Raw genomic sequence first — 16,393 nt, 5'->3', positions numbered from 1 at the left:
TAGTTTTAGAGAGTTATTTAGAGGACTAATTCTTTGCTTTTCAAAGTACCATCTGCTAAACTCCAGTTATGTAAGATGCTCTATGAAAAAATAGTCTTATAATCAAACATCTTTATAAAAATATTGCATATATAGTATACTTCTTACAAATTTAAGTCTCTAATAAATCCTGTAGTAAAAAAGTTCATTGTTTAATTTTGTTTTACCAGTATTACTCAATTTTATCTGATTCTTAGCATCAACTAACAACTGAGGTCTTCAGAGAGCACATTTGAAGAAAGACTGGATGCTTGTAGAGAAAAGCCAGGCAAACTACCTGAAACTACCTGAAAACTACCAGGGGGCTATTTACCAAAAAGAATGTAGACCCAAGAGAATGAAAAGAAAACAATTTTAGTTTTAGGTATAATATCTTAACTTCAGAAGCATTTTCAGGTTGGAAAGGGCACTGAATTAATCCAACCAATTTTCACAATAAAAACAAACCAGTATCAGTTTGATGAGTATGAAATATTAAGTGCCCTAGTAATTACCTAGGAAAATGCAAATCCTGGACAATGGACTCTTCTAACTGTTGTAACAGGACGTTAAATGGTGAGCTTGGCTGTTGCACCAAGTTACCCCCAAGTATGTTGTAATCTAAAGGTGTTACACTCTGCAAGACTGACAGGTTTTGCAAAACTAGCTATGTAGCCATTGAGTCCCTACACTCACAATAAGGTTGGGAAAAGGTTGAAGAAATGGAAATGAATTTAGTGAATTTCTTAGGAGAGTTATGCTGAAATTCCTCACCTCTGCCACCCAGGAGCCAGTAAGGGGAGGTGTTTGAGGTATCACTGGCCTCCCACCACTTTCCTGGAGTGGGAGATGTATTCCAGTACCTGACTTGTCTGTGGGACGTAGGGGTTATGGGTGGGCCAGCAGCTTGGCAATGTGGGAAGAGGGAGGCCTGTGAGTTTGCTGTGTCTTCTCTTTAATACTGGGGCAACGGGCACTGGATGTGGTGGTGGGACATAGGGCCAGTCTGGGAATATCCTAAATGCTGCCCCAAGAGTCTGCGGAGTAGACAGCAGGAAACCAGAGTCTCAGGGAGAACAGTACCTGCAGGAAAATATCTTGCCTGAAACACAGAAAGTTCAGGCACCTGTTCCCAAGACAAGGCCTCTAAAGAACTATCCGTGGGAATCAGCCCCACCTAACTGCTTAGCAGGGGAGTCTGACAACAGTGTGACACAGATGACGCTCTGGAGATAGGAAGAGCTGGGGGAAATCAGATTCAGTCAGCTTGCACTTAATTTAAAAGTAAGGGTTAACTGTAGAATTTGACTTTGAATTAAAGGAGAGCATTGATTGAGGAACACTGAACCTTACGGATACCATGAGAAGTCAGGGTGTGGTCTACATACGCTTCTGATTCCTATAGTGGGTAAACATCAGATTCATCTGGAAGCTCCAAGGCTACAGTGATTTGGACTCTGTAGAAATCAGAAGCTCAACTGTACAGTCCCTCCATCTCCCATGTATTTCAGAGGCACCGGGAGGTCTCAGTAAAAAGATCTGACTTGGGCTTCTAAAGGCCTGGTTGGCTTTGCTGTAACTGTTAATGGTTTTACTGAGAGCAGTATGCAAAGAAAATCCACCAAGAAATACAACCAACATCTCTTAGTAAATGAATTTTTATTGCTATTTTATAAAGCTTAAATTTTCCTAAAAGAAAAAGAAATCAACTCACATGTAGAAAAGTTACAAGCAGATAGCTACAGATAACATAGCCATTAGGAAAAAGAGCACAGCTAAATAATATGGAAACAAAAGCAGCAAGCAGGAATAAAATTAATACCTACATAAATCTAGCAGTGCAATAATAAGATAAGCGGAAAGCAGCTTTACGTTTTAAAAAAGTTATTTAAACACAGAAATAGCACCGAACAAAAAGGACTTGAGAAATGTAAACTCGGTAGGTAGATTCAAGTATAAAAGTTGTACGCCCAACTCTTGTACCAGAACGGAAGGGTTTCACAAACCCCGCACAGTGAAGGGCACACACACCCTCAGTGCCGACGCCAAGCTGCATTTTCTTAGCAGGATCATCAACGATTATTTTTTTCCTCTTACTAAATTATACAATAGACTCAAGATTGCCATTGCTTCTTCATCACCGCCAACTACCAAATCTAGCTCAGCAGCTTCACTCTCAGTTGTTCTGCACGCCAGAAACAACCACTGCATGTTTTATTTTTGTCTATCTTAAAGCCATATGAACAAGTGGGTATTGAATACAAAAGAAACTTGTCCCTGGTTTTCTACTGCTAAGTGTGGTCACGAGATCATAATATTCTCATTTATGGGATTGCTTGACACCCCTCAAGAACCAGGAATTCTTTGAGATTAATGTGGTCACACTGTGAGCGGAATAATAATAATATTAAGGGAAGAAGTTAAAATAAGCGGATGACATCCAGGAAAAGTGAAGAGAAACCCAGCTTGTGTTTCCATCTGAACGCAGACCTCTCCGTGAAAATATTTTGTGTAAGTTCTTAAGCATGGAGATTTAAAACGGACAGACCCTACACGGATTTACATGTTGCATATCCTGCAATTTACCTGAAAAAGGCATATTTTTAGTTGTTTTGATAGGAAACCCGTCAGTATTAGTTCAGAGTAATCATTACCATGCATTTGTTGACAGCTGGAACTACATTTTTAATCTAACTCTAGAGAAGATAGTTACAAAGGGAAAAAATACAATCTTGTAAACTTTAAAAGTTTAGTGTTGATAAAAATTTTATGTAAGTAGCAAGCTTACTTAATCTGGCTACCTACCTCAAGTTTTAAAAAATCTTGTAGGGACAATAAGGCTAATATTATCCTGTAGTTAATATAAAGCTACTTTACTCAGACTCTCAGAGTCTCTTAAATTAATATTTTTATTCTTTCATAAAGCAATTTATTGGGTCCAAAAAATAAAAATAAAATCCTACATTAAGATTCTAAATCTAGATAGAAGTTTTGAAAGACAGGAAGAAAAGATGAAGGAAGGCGGGCAGGCAGGAAGGGAGTTATTTACTCTGAAGAGACAAGAGAGGTAAATATTAATAAAGGTAGGAACACAAAAAACTGGTTTGGTGACTTAATGAACTTTGCAGGGATGGGGACTTGTGTCCTTGAGGCCAATACGTGGCATTCTGGATCCTTGAATGAGGCCAAATTTTATAGAACAAACTTTGTTAACAAAGGGATTCATTCTGTGATGTTTGGATTCGGTCGAGGGGTCACACTTGGGGACCTGGGGGGCCACATGTGGCCTTTAGGCTTGAGGTTCTCACCCCCGTGTGGTTTAACAACACAGCTTCTAGAATTATATTCATGTTAGAACAATGAACTCCTGCACTCGCTGTTACCATTTTTCAGAAGTACCATCTAACTATGGTTTGAAATATTCTTGGCTAGGGACATAATGTATCCATTTTCCCCTTTCCCCTTCATAACATGAAGAAGTAAAAGAAAAAGAAAAGGATCACCCATCGCCCTCTACCCATTTCTACTCTTCAGAAATCAACAAAAAGGTCTCATCCAGGCTCTGATTCTCCATGTGACCTACCATCCTGATTCATTCTACAAACAGCAAGCATTAGAAGGCAGCCATACCTGATACTCTACAGTTAATATTTAAATAAAAAACACAGGGCATGTAGTGAAGGGAACTGAACACAGTAGGATTTTTAGAAATGAACAGTAAAACCTCCGTGTTCACACAGTTACTGGATAAGCAGCCGTCAGGCCGCTAGAGTTCATCTCAGATCTCATGCCCACAGACAGGGTCGGCACAGTTCATTTACAGCAAGGTGTGGTATTCACAGTTATTTTGGTCTTGACATCTGTCATGGGTACACACTTATCCACATTATAACCAGGTTGCAGAATTTAAGTGCAGGGCAAATTATAGGAAAAAAACATAAACATTCAAGTCGTCACACCCTGAAAAAAATGAGTTAGGCTGTAGTTGTAAACTTTTTGCACTAAATCCCATTTCAGGAACAAAATAAATAATACCATAGGATTCACAAGTGAAGGTGGCTTCCGGACGAAGCCGAAGGAAGCAGTAGCTTTTTTAAACTGCAGGAAGGAAGTTTATCTCACCACAGATAGACTCGGGGCAAGTGGAATTGCATGTGAAGGACGCTTACCCTCGTTAAGTGCTAGACAACCCCCCTTCAGAAAAACCACAAGGCTCCGGCTGCCTGGGCAGATCTACTCCAGCCATAAGGTGATTCTTGAATCCAACCATAAAAGTCAGCCGGTGCTTTTACCGTGACACCACGCGGAGAGTCTGAACTCTAACTGTATGAAATGCATAATTAATAACAATTACCTTCAGGAAAATAGAATGATCATGATGGTGGGAATTAACAGAACCAGTTGATGAAAGGGAGAGGAAGGACGTGTCCTCACCACTGGACGGTTTGCGTCCTGCTTAGGATGTCGCCTGGAACACAGGGAAAAAGTCAGATGGTTTGACCCCATGGCCCCGGTGGCGGTTAGTCAGCCCCACTGCCCGGGATCTCCAGCCTCCTCTGAGCCGAACTGGCGTTTCGCGACTGACTCTTTTCTCTTCTCTTCGGGACAGGGTCTCCGAGGCTGCCAGGGGTTTTGAAAAACGTTTCACGCTGTGTGTGACGGATGCTCTTGGGGGTCACTGGAACTGGAGACTAAACAAACAAAAAAGAGAGTGGAAACCGAAGTCAAGTCAGACTGTTTTCAATCTGCGAACGGGAAGGAAGCCCTTCCTTGCCCTTTGTCACCGGGACCCCCGGGGAGGCGTCCCCTCCTCTGCTTTCCTGTCACAATCACCCATTAACCGTCTTCACCATCCTTATCGCAGATGGAAACTAAGTTCATTTATTCTGGGTGCAGAGAGGCAGTTTACCAGAGGCCATAAACGTGGCACCTGGAGCCAGATCTGGGCTCTGTCATAACTAGCTGGGTGAGCTCGTGCAAATCACTTCATCAGTCTGTCCCTGAGTTTCTTCATACATGCCGTGGGGATGATGAAAGTTCTGACTTCCTAGGGTTGTAATAATTGAACAAGATCATATTTGTAAGCACCTTTGAGGCAAATATTATGTGTGCATGCGTTCCTTCTTTCTGTTATTTGCTAATACTTATTTATCCTCTCATGTTAACTATTAAAAATGTATCCCCTTAATGGGCCCCTAAAATGGCAGGAAGCATTATCCTGCTTACCATGGTATTTTCACTGTCCAGGTGGGTGTCGGCGTATAACTCAAGAGCAAAAGGCATATATAATCTTGTATGACCTTTGGAGAAGCTAACATGTTTATTTCAATGCCTAGCAAACTTTTTTTTTTGCAGTTTTTGGCTGGGGCTGGGTTTGAACCTGCCACCTCCGGTAGATGGGGCCAGCACCCTACTCCTTTGAGCCACAGGTGCCACCCTCTAGCAAACTTTTGAGGCTTTGAATAACTTATCTAAAATATTTTTGGCTGGCCGGGTGCGGTGACTCATGCCTATAATCCTAGCACTTTGGAAGGCTGAGGTGGGTGGATCACCAGAGCTCAGGAGTCTGAGACCAGCCTGAGCGATACCCCATCTTTACTGAAAAACGGAAAAAACTTGCCACTTATAGTCCCAGCTACTGGGGAGGCTGAGGCAAGAGGATTGCTCAAGCCCAAGAGTTTGAGGTTGCTGTGAGCTATGATGATGCCATGGCATTCTATCCAGGCAATAGAATGAGACTCTGCTCAAAATAAATAAATAAAAGAAAAAAAAAAATATGTTTGGCCAAACACAACCCTTTCTTTAGGAGAGTAAGTAATTACTCTGAATGATGCCCAATATACTATGTGTAACAGGAACTCCACAAATATTTGTTGACTGATCTACAAATGGAGTTTGGGGGTCAAATACAGTACTGATTAACTTGTATTGATTATACACTTCTATGCACATTTTTATGTTTTATGAGTATATAATATCTATACACATATATATACACATTTGCCTTTAAACATCACATTTTAAGAAATGACTGAGGCTGAGACTGAGTTAGTATAAAAACTTCTGTTTCCCTTGATTGCTTTTATACCTACACAATTAAAATTTAGGGTGGTTTGTTTTCAATAAAAGCTTGGCGATCAGTGAAATCATCTAAATATTCAGCATTTCTCAAAAGTTCCTCTGACTTATGCCTAAAATAGGTCCTCTCTAATTCTGAATACAGAATGACAATTAAAAAACACATCATTGGATGGACGAGGTGGCTCACACCTGTAATCCTAGATGTCTGGGAAGCTGAGGCAGGTGGATTGCCTAACCTCACAGGTTCGAGATCAGCCTGAGCTAGAGCAAGACTGTCTCTAAAAATAGCCGGACGTTGTGGTGGGCACCTGTAGTCCCAGCTACTTGGGAGGCTGAGGCAAGAAAAGACAATGGCTTGAGCCGAGTTTGAGTCTGCTGTGAGCTGTGATGCCACGGCAGTCCACGGGGACAACACAGTGAGACACTGTCTCAACGCCCCCCCCCCAAAACAAACCAACAAAAAACCACATTGTTGTCTTTAACTCACAGGATTTCTTGCCTCGTGTCTTTATGTTTTATAAAATAAGAAGATAACTCTGGGTCTTTGACGGAAGCTTGGCAGAGCCTGTCCTAGTGCCTCTGTCCTACAACCTCACGGCTAAAATAAAAGCTAATACAGCACAGGCATACTCCATCTGAGAGTGATGGAGTCTTCAGGACAACTTTGAGTCTCACCTTTTGTAATTTGACTGAGACTGGATGTCCCACATAAATGGGGGACTCAGGTTGGATGACATTGTGTGACCTTGACATAACAGGACTCAGGTTAAGTGAGGGCTGACCCTGAAGCTGAGGGTCTGCAGAAGAGAGTGTGGATGACTTTGGATTAACTATGCCTGCAGGGCCGATGACAAGATGAGCTGCTGATCCAGGGCCAGGCAAGCTGAAGTTCACAGGTCCTGTGTTGGCGAGAGTGCCAGGAGCAGAAGAAACCAGGCCAGGCATTGCGGGAGAACAGAGCACAGGAAAAGGGCCTGGAGTTGGAGCTGGCACGACCATGCAGGGAACACCGAAGGGCGGCAGCTGACCCGCGGGCGGGCCCCCGGAGTGGGGGTTCTGACCTCCAGGGAAGACCACATTAAAGCCATTTAATCCTGAAACAGAAGCAGAACAAGGAAGATCAATGCACCGTGAAGATGCCACTGAAGCCACGTTCCTCACAGTCCTTCCAAATGAGAGTCCACAAGAATCAAAGACCGATGGAGCCTTCCCTCCGCTGACCCTGCCAAACAGCCCCACCCATGCCTGCCCAGCAGCAGCCAGGCCAGCACGTCGATCCCTGCAATCATTTGTTTCATGCCTGCAAAGGGATCTTGAAGGGAGTTACAGGGAACCCAAACTGAGGAGGAGGTGAAACTTGCATGAGAATAATGACATCTCTCCTTTTGTAAACTTCTAACCAAAAATTTATATTTCGCTCGATTATTATCACAGGCAACATGACAATATTAACAGTACTTTGACTCTGTCACTAGTAAAAATTCAGAAATGTTCATACTATATCACAGCTATTACAGATTTCTTAATACACTATTAAGGTCATCAGAATGTGCAGATTATGACAGTGCTGGACTTGCTGTTAGATCATTTTATTATGATAAGTACAGCTGACCACCTCCCTGAGCCGACCTAACTTTCACCACATGTGCCTACCAGTACAGTGGGCCTGGGCCCTCCTGTTGACCACCTCTGTGGGCTGACCAGTTTATTTCAGTCACTTGGTCAACTTTGGCTGTGATTTCAAAAATTATTTTTCTAATTATATTCAGTATAATTGGCTTCCTTTGTAATCCTAAGTATTTCATTCTATAAATCTGTAAACTTTTTTTTCTTTTTTTGAGACAGAATCTCACTTTGTTGCCCTATGTAGAGTGTCATGGCCTCATAGCTCACAGCAACCTCAAACTCTTGGGCTTAAGTGATTCTCTTGCCTCAGCCTCCCAAGTAGCTGGGACTATAGGCACCCACCACAACGCCCGGCTATTTTTTGGTTGCAGTTGTCATTGCTGCTTAGCAGGCCCAGGCTGGGCTGGAACCCACCAGCCTAGGTGTATGTGGCTGGCGCCCTAATCACTGAGCTACAGGTGCCAAGCCACATCTGTAAACCCATTTTGAGGGTAATCTTTGGGCTTCACTAAACTGTCAAAAGGTCCATGGCAGAGAAAAAGTTAAGAATCCCTGGGGTGGTGCCTGTGGCTCAGTGGGTAGGGCGCCGGTCCCATATAACAAGGGTGGCAGGTCCAAGCCTGGCTCTGGCCAAACTGCAACAAAAAATGGCCGGGCGTTGTGGCAGGTGCCTGCAGTCCCAGCTACTCAGGAGGCTGAGGCAAGAGAATTGCCTGAGCCTAGGAATTAGAGGTTGCTGTGAGCTGTGACACCATCACACTCTACCGAGGGTGATAAAGTGAGACTGAGGCTCTGTCTCTATAAAAAATAAAAAAATAAAAAAAATAAAAAAGAATCCCTGTGCTGGGCTGTGATTTCACTCAGCAGGGGCTGAGTCTGTTTTTGTTCATCAGTGTATCACTAACACTGACCAACACACAAGAAATATTTGCTAAAGGAACAAGAATGTTTTGTAGATAAGAGAACAATAATAAATACCTTCCTAACCTGTTCTGGCAGGTTAGGCTTAAGCTAACAAGCAATCAAGAAAAATCAATGTAAGTATCTTTGCATCAAGACCAGCTTTACACACACAGTACACATTTTAAACATTAACTATCATATTTCAGGTTTAACTCAAAATAGTAACAGAATTTATTGAGTGTCATGGCCAGGCATTATTATTTTAAGTGCTTTAGAGGAATTATCTTACTAAGTTTAATTCAATTTTCATAGCTCCCCCATGAAGCAGGCATTACTATTATTGCTGTTTTACCAATAAGGCTGTTAAGTTCATGCAGGTGATTCATGGTGGTAAGTGTCAAGCCCTCTTACTCCAGACTGCTACTCAACCACGGTATCTTCAGCACTTCTAAATACGCAGAGCTCAGAATGCTAGCTGCACATATAAAACCGGACTACCCAATGGGTCATACTACAGGGTATCTATAAAGTGCGTGTGCAATTTAAAATAGTTTAACATAGTAAGCTACACACGAACTTTATGTCCACCCTGTATTATATTATAAGCCAACACCGGATCCAGCTGCATTATAAAGTAGAATCATGTCTTGAATTTGTTGTGCTTTTTCACCAAATAAAGTTAAATTTTTTTTTTTTTTTGGAGACAGAGTTTTACTGTTGCCCTGTGTAGAGTGCCATGGCATCATCACAGCTCACGGCAACCTCAAACTCTGGGCTCAAGTGAATCTCTTGCCTCAGCCTCCCAAGTAGCTGGGACTACAGGCAGCTAGTTTTTCTATTTTTAGTGGAGATGGGGGTCTTGCTCTTGCTTAGGGTGGGCTCTAACTCCTAAGCTCAGGTGATCCACCCACCTCAGCCTCCCAGAGTGCTGGGATTACAGATGTGAGCCACTGTGCCCAGCCTGTATTTTTTTTTTTCAGTTCCCTGCTCTAATTATTTTCCCATTTTTCTTCACGGTGGTGAAAGCAGAAGCAGCTTTTCCTTTCATTCTATAGATGGAGAAAAGTAGGGGCTAAGAGTAAAATGACTCAGGCGACAGACAGCAGCACGTCATTAAGCTGCTTTTGTCAGGTGACAGACAAACATTGAAGAATCCAATTCAGGGTATGACTACCACAAGGGACTCTAAGACACGATGACATCCCTTACCGGCTGGAGGCTGCACATAAAAATATTGCAACAAAGAGGAATCTTTGGTGCTTTCATTTTCTTTTGAAGGCTTTTCCACATCAGTAGAAGGATGTCCCCACTCAGAGGAAGCAAAGCAGTTTGCAGTCGCCTTTCCTGACGCCTCCTCGGAAGCACGGAGCTGGCGGTTCCCATGAATGTCTTCGAGGGGTGTGAATGCCCAGCTCCCCAGAGTCCCGGGAGAGGCAAAGTCTGTGGAATCTGAGGGTGTCTGAGCACAACCAGACCAGGAAGCAGAAAATCAAGTCAAAATTTCAGCAGTAAATCTTAAGTACTAGTTTCTCAACATAGCAAACACAAACAATAAAGTAGAACACTTGTACGGTACAATAACTGCGTGCACTGTGAGTTGTTTTAATTCTATCTGTAGGAATGGTCTGAAAATAAATGTCAGGTCATGAGCCTCTACAGGCTTATGACTTCTAAGTATGCAAAAGATAGACACTTTAGTAACGGAAACCCAGGCCTGGTGTTTAGACTGTATAATTTCCAAGCTGGTAACAAATAAAGGGTGTTGAGGCTGCAGTCTTGGGCTTTACACGGATTGTGGGCTGGCCCCAATTAGCTGTCTTAATTACTAAGACATGTGCCAGTCAGTCTTTCATTTCTGATCTGCAACTCAGGCTAGCTACAAAATGAGAAAAATCCATTTTGGCAAGAGAAAGGAGGAGAGGAGAAAGGTTCCAAAACGGTGGGATGAATCCCAGGAAGCGTGCCGTGCTGACCCACCGCAAACTGCTGTAATGACCGCACTTCTGCTTCCCCAGAGTTTTACTGGTCACATATCATTAACCTCTGACTAGCTACTATGTGGGGACAGGGACGGCTCCTATTTTTGTGGCATTTTGTAGCCAGGGAAACAGGATCACCGAGCAGGGAAGAGAACGGACCGAGCACAGACTTGCTCTGGAACTCAGCTGCGTGCTGGAGGAAGATTATTTCAGTGAATCCCAACTTATTTTTTTTTAAAAGGATGTAAAAAAGACTAGAAGAAATATACAAACATGTTAACAGCGATTGCCTCTATGTGGTGGATGATGGGTAAGGTTTATTCTTCATTTTTTTTAATATTTTATACAAAGTGTGACTTTCATAAAAATCTGTTTTCTGACAGTTCTATTTTAAGGAAAGATTTTTGGGAGAGCCAGTCCACTGCTTAATTATGCAAGTGACACACAAAATAGCCTCACATTCCAGACTCCATGGCTTATTTTTTGTTTTTTTAAAGACAGAGTCTTATTTGTCACCCTCAGTGAGTGCCATGGCATCATAACTCACAGCAACCTCAAACTCTTACTTAAGCTCAAGTGATTCCCTTGGCTAAGCCCAAGTAGCTGGGACTACAGGAGCCCGCTATAATGCCTGGCTATTTTTAGGGAGAGCGTCTCGCTCTGGTTCAGGCTGGTCTTGAACCTGTGAGCTCAGACAATCCACCTGCCTCGGCCTCCCTGAGTGCTGGGATTACAGGTGTGAGCCACCGTACCCGCCTTGGTCGCTTATTAATATGTATGTGTCTCCATTAGGAAGAAACTCGGGGCCAGTGGGACGTCACCAGACACAGCCACCTGCACCCCCTCACCTTGAGCATGATGAGTGACAGGGAGCTCTCTTCATAGTCCCTACTTGGTCTTTTTGTCGCTGGCTCCGCCTCTGGCTGTTTCTCACAGAGGCGCTTCTGAGCCGAGGGTGCCGACGACAGCTCTCCTGACCCTGGAGCTTCGGAAATTCTGCCATCCTTTTCTGGCCCGGACCCCGGGGACAGCCCCTCCTGCAGGCCCCCACACAGCATGAACAGCGAGGTGGCCGGCACACACAAGAAGGGCTGGCCGGCAAGTAGAGCTGGCTTCAAGCTCTCCACGGCAGAGGCTACGGACGTGACTGAGACATCTACTTGTCCACTCAGGCTGTTCTGCCTGGAGAATGTCTGCAGGTCCATGTGAGCAACCGAAAATACTGAGTGGTCTAAAGGATTAACACCGTATTCAGGGTCGACAGAGAGGACAGGGAAAGGAACAACAGGGTCCAAGCTGCTTGATGGTTCCACTCGCTTACTGTCCAAGGCTTCCCCCCTGCAATAAAGAAAACAACAAATACCATCGAGTTAGCATGTTCGACCAACTCGCTTCCCCAAAGAGAGCCAGAAGGGAGATCATACTGCTCAGGCAGGTATTAAAACATACTCCCTGAACGCGTACGAGCTCACCCAGAGCCAGATAACTGGGTGGGTAGGGATGGGGTGGGAGAGCCAGTGTGGGAAGAGCTGCCGGAACCTTAGGTGAGAGCTGCCCGGGGGCCTGCTACTTCTCCTCCCCATCTAGCCGTTATTAATTACTGAGCACTTACCCCCTTGCCAGGCATGTAGATACTATTATGATTAGCATAATATTATAATAATTTTATACAATTATGCTAATAGCTACTTTCATCTCCCTAACTTACCAGTGTGAAAACCAGAAGCTCACAAGCTAATTGACCTGCCTAAGGTGAGACAGCTCTCAAATGGGAACCTGGGACCCACAACCACATCGGCTTGATGCCAGAGCCTGGGTTCTCAGTCACTGCGACCGACCCTGGGTGGACAACAGAGTCTCACTTTGATTTAGAAAACAACTAGTTCGTCTCCAGCGCAGCGTGAATTAAGTGAAGCTGGCAGTGAGTGAGGGAGCAAACTGACCTCTCAATTACTTTCTCAGGCTTGTCTCATTCTGCTCGGGATTACTAAGGAGTTTTTAGACAGCGTGTATTTACAATTAAGTCCCATCAGTATATGAGATCATAAACAATGACTTGGCTTTTTATACTGAAGTTTCCAAAGATTCAAAATCACATTTATGTTTTCAGAATACTTTTAGGAACAGATGAGGAAAATCCTTTAAGATAGTTAACAGGCCAGGTGTGGTGGCTCACGCCTGTAATCCTAGCACTCTGGGAGGCCAAGGCAGGAGGATGGCTAGAGGTCAGGAGTTGGAGAGTAGCCTGAGTAAGAACCACACTCTATGTCTACTGAAATAAAAATAAAATAGTTAACAGAGGCCAGGGACTTTTTTCAGCCTTTGTGATGGAATCACAAGACCTAATTTGCCTGTCATCTCACTGTCCATTGTGCGGCTAAGAACAAAACGCAGGGCCCTGGGCTCCTATCACAGCCCCCAGTGAGCGATCGGTATTGCTCACCTCTGATAAAATACAATCTCTTTCAAAATCAGAGCCCAAATTTAAGTTGGACAGACTGGATTTGAATGCCAGTTCTATCCCTTATTATCAATGAGACTTTGGGCAAGTTATTTAGCCTCTTTGGCTTTATAACAAAGAGGCTAAAAGAAGCCTCTAAAATAAGGATAATGGTATCTACCTCCAAAGATGATTACTATGATCAGATGGGCTAATATACATTAAAACCCTTGGGACAGTACCTGGTAGTCAGTAAACAAGGTCAGCTGTGATGATGACAGGAGGATTTGTGGGACATGATGCTTGGTGTCAAGCTAGTAGCGAAATGTCTTTTCTTACTGTTTTATCTTTTTCTGTGGTTCTCTTATTAGCTATCATAGCTTATAGGGTACTTTTTTTTTTTTAGGGTACATTTTTTATATTTTTGTGTCTCTGATGCTATTTCATACTCGGTGTTAGGCATAAAAAGGAAATCTACCAATTCATAATAAACAAATAGCTGACTTAGATTTTACCTTTTAATGGGTGGCATTTCACTGTAGTCAAAGTTAATATTAGCAAACGGAATGCAGTAGTCTGAGTTATTCTAGACTACTTACCAGGAACTGTCTTCTATTTTCTGTCTGTAGACAGCAGCCAGGCTTCCAATTTTTAAAGAGTAGCACCCTGACCCTGAAAGGGAAAAAATGAAGGTTTACGAAACACAGGATGAGACTTATACATACCAATCTCATACGGCAGAATTTGTGGCTCTCAGCTCAGGGATTATAAGACTATCTCAAATCTGCTCTGGTTTTGATTCAAAGAAATTTCTAGAAGCTTGCTGTTAGAATTCAGATCTCATCAAGAATTAGTAAGAAAAATGAGTGTCACTTTGTAAGTCTAATGAATTTCTAAAACACAGGCCAACCGTGGCAAGCCAACTTATCTTTAAGGCTGACCAGGATTAGTTTTAGGCATGAGGCCATGTTCACAGCCTGTGAAGTCAGCATCTTCTTTGCCCCCAGTAAGCAGACCTCTGGAAAAAACCGGCAGGGTCTGAACAGTTAGCTCATGTTAAAGAGCTGCAATTACACGGCAGCTGATGGATCCCACGAATTAGGCAAGGGCAGGGTACCTTGTTCTTCTCTGTATGGGCTGCTGGGTTCCGAGTTTACTTTCCTCTGGATCCTCCCAGAAGCCTGAACTGTGTTAAAAGAGCCATGACGAGCCAGCTTCTGTTTTGTGCAGACTTGGATCTGACCGTATGTTTCTCTTTTCAATTCTGGTGAGACAGATGCAGAAACATCCACGCGTTGTTCGTCTAAATAAATGAGAGGATCGGCAGTGTTTTTATACAGCTATCCTTCAGGATTATTTTAGTCTTTTTAAGAGATGGCTTTGAACCTATAATTTTAATGGAGCTACCCTATAAATCAAAGGGATTTTATGAGCCTTGTCTCAAACCTCAATTTCTTTCGATGTACTAATTTTTTCCCCAAAAGTTAGTGGATGACTATAAAATGAGATTGAATCCGTATATATTCTAAAGTTATCTGAACTGCAACATAAGTAGAGAAAGATGTTCTTCAACCCAAATTAGAAGGAACCTGACATTTTGGAGGCTCCATCTGAGCAGAGAGTAGCAAAGGCAAATCCAACCACGCTCAGCCCAACTTGCATATTTTGAGATTCACTTTCAAGATTAATTGAGACCAGCCTCCTGTGCCACAGACCTAGGGCAGTGAACATGAGAACACTATTTTCTATCCTGCTTTATTATCTCTCTCTTATGCAGTAGGAAGCTCAGTTACTAAGTGACCAGACAAGTAAGGTCAGCAGGAGTGTCACGGTTCAAATGCTGCAGCACAGGGGAGATGACGGAAGGCTGGTGGCCCTGCAGGCACATTTTGGGCTTTAAGAAGCCTGAGTAAAGTCCAGACAGAATTTTCTAGATAGACGCAAGTGGCCACCCCTGTTGTCCAGACGGCCAGTCTTACCTTGTTCACTTGTGCTAACTTTTTTCTAAGCTCAAAGCATGCACACTTAAATTATAAAACCAATCTAATAAATGGAAAGGCCCAGCTAGACTTACATTATAAAACACTTTCATGTTAACACAACTTTAAAACTGAGAAACAAAATTACCTTTATGGTTTTCTTTTTCTTATAACAAAAGCCCCATAAAGGGTCCTTTTAGAAAAATCCAGAAATGACAAAATCAAAAGGAAAACAGGTGAAGCTAGTAGCAAGGACCATGTCGCCTCCTTCCTGAAACAAGTTACACGTTGGACAAAATGTACAAAACAATGGCTCTAAGACACTGGGCATCAGACATGAAGGGCAGTGGTCCTTACTGGCAGGAATCTAATGAGGTGAGCGCTGATGGTTCTAGCTTACTGTCTGGAGGATGTTTCTAGGTGTGATGCTGGGAAGGGTTGCTAGGCAGAGTCTGGTGGTCTCCGTAAATTGAGGATGCAGCTGTGTGTCCTGGAAAGCCAAGGCAGCTAGAGTTTGCAGGGCCAAATGCGGAGAAGGGAGGTGTGCAGAAAAAGAGTGCTGGGGGGTTGCAGAGTCTTCCTCAAACATTCAGTGGAGCACTGAGGCATGTGAGAAGGCTTCCCCGGGCCAGAGACAAGCTCACCAAAGGAGTGCAGGGAGTCTGCAGCTCATACAGGGCTGATGATGGGGCCTGAGGCCAGCAGCTACAGTGGAAAAAACCTCCAAAGTCAGGGTGCATTATTTACAGTACTAAAAAGGGGGCTGCCTCCGTAATGGGGGCGAATGTACTAGACTCAATGCTGATGATGTCCTTTCCAGCAAAGCTTAAAAGCAAGATCAAAAAGGATCCCTGTTCCCATGTAACTTCACTGCATCCCAGAACAAAGATCAAGAACATTTTTAGGAGCACAAAAAATGTCTACTACTTAACAACATATAATTCTCAGTGTCTGGCACACAATTAAAAAGTACCATGTACACAGAGAAACAGGAAAATATAACCCAGACTAAGAAGAAAAATCAATTGACATTGATCCAGGAGTGACAGACGACAGACTAGGAGACCAGCACATCAGAACTGTTATCAGACTTGGGTTCCATAAATCTAAGGAGCTACAAGAAAGACTGAACATGCCAAATAGAGACATCAGAAACGTCAGGGTCCAAATCAAACCACTGGAGATAACACAGAGGTGAAGATGAAAAACATAGTGTACAGGACTCAAGGCAGGGCCGACATTGCAGGAAAAACACTGGTGAACTCAAGACCCAGCCATGAAAACTGTATAAAAGTGAAACATGGAGAAAAAAGACAAAGAAATGGAAAAAGCAGCAGTGAACTGGGACAACTTTACACGGCCAGATA

The 16,393-nt window shown here is 43.2% G+C and overlaps 1 protein-coding gene across 1 annotated transcript in view; it reads right to left on the bottom strand.

Moving 5' to 3' along the window:
• Positions 1 to 4,489: 4,489 nt before the first annotated feature.
• The window catches only part of E2F7 (E2F transcription factor 7), a 43,972-nt gene continuing 32,068 nt past the window's right edge, over positions 4,490 to 16,393 (bottom strand). Inside the window, exons 8-13 of the mRNA XM_003783397.2 lie at positions 14,165 to 14,350; positions 13,647 to 13,719; positions 11,456 to 11,945; positions 9,838 to 10,087; positions 6,775 to 7,193; positions 4,490 to 4,709 (exon numbers count right to left, since the gene is read on the bottom strand). Coding sequence (XP_003783445.2) covers positions 4,539 to 4,709; positions 6,775 to 7,193; positions 9,838 to 10,087; positions 11,456 to 11,945; positions 13,647 to 13,719; positions 14,165 to 14,350 — 1,589 coding nt within the window. The 3' untranslated portion in view covers positions 4,490 to 4,538. The remainder of the gene's footprint in view (positions 4,710 to 6,774; positions 7,194 to 9,837; positions 10,088 to 11,455; positions 11,946 to 13,646; positions 13,720 to 14,164; positions 14,351 to 16,393) is intronic.

The sequence above is a fragment of the Otolemur garnettii genome, unplaced genomic scaffold (genome assembly GCF_000181295.1).
Source record: "Otolemur garnettii isolate 467f Iridium unplaced genomic scaffold, OtoGar3 scaffold00007, whole genome shotgun sequence".
Classification (NCBI taxonomy): Eukaryota; Metazoa; Chordata; class Mammalia; order Primates; family Galagidae; genus Otolemur; species Otolemur garnettii.
The sequence above is the reverse complement of the archived record's forward strand: the minus strand, read 5'-3'. Positions and strand labels throughout refer to the sequence as shown.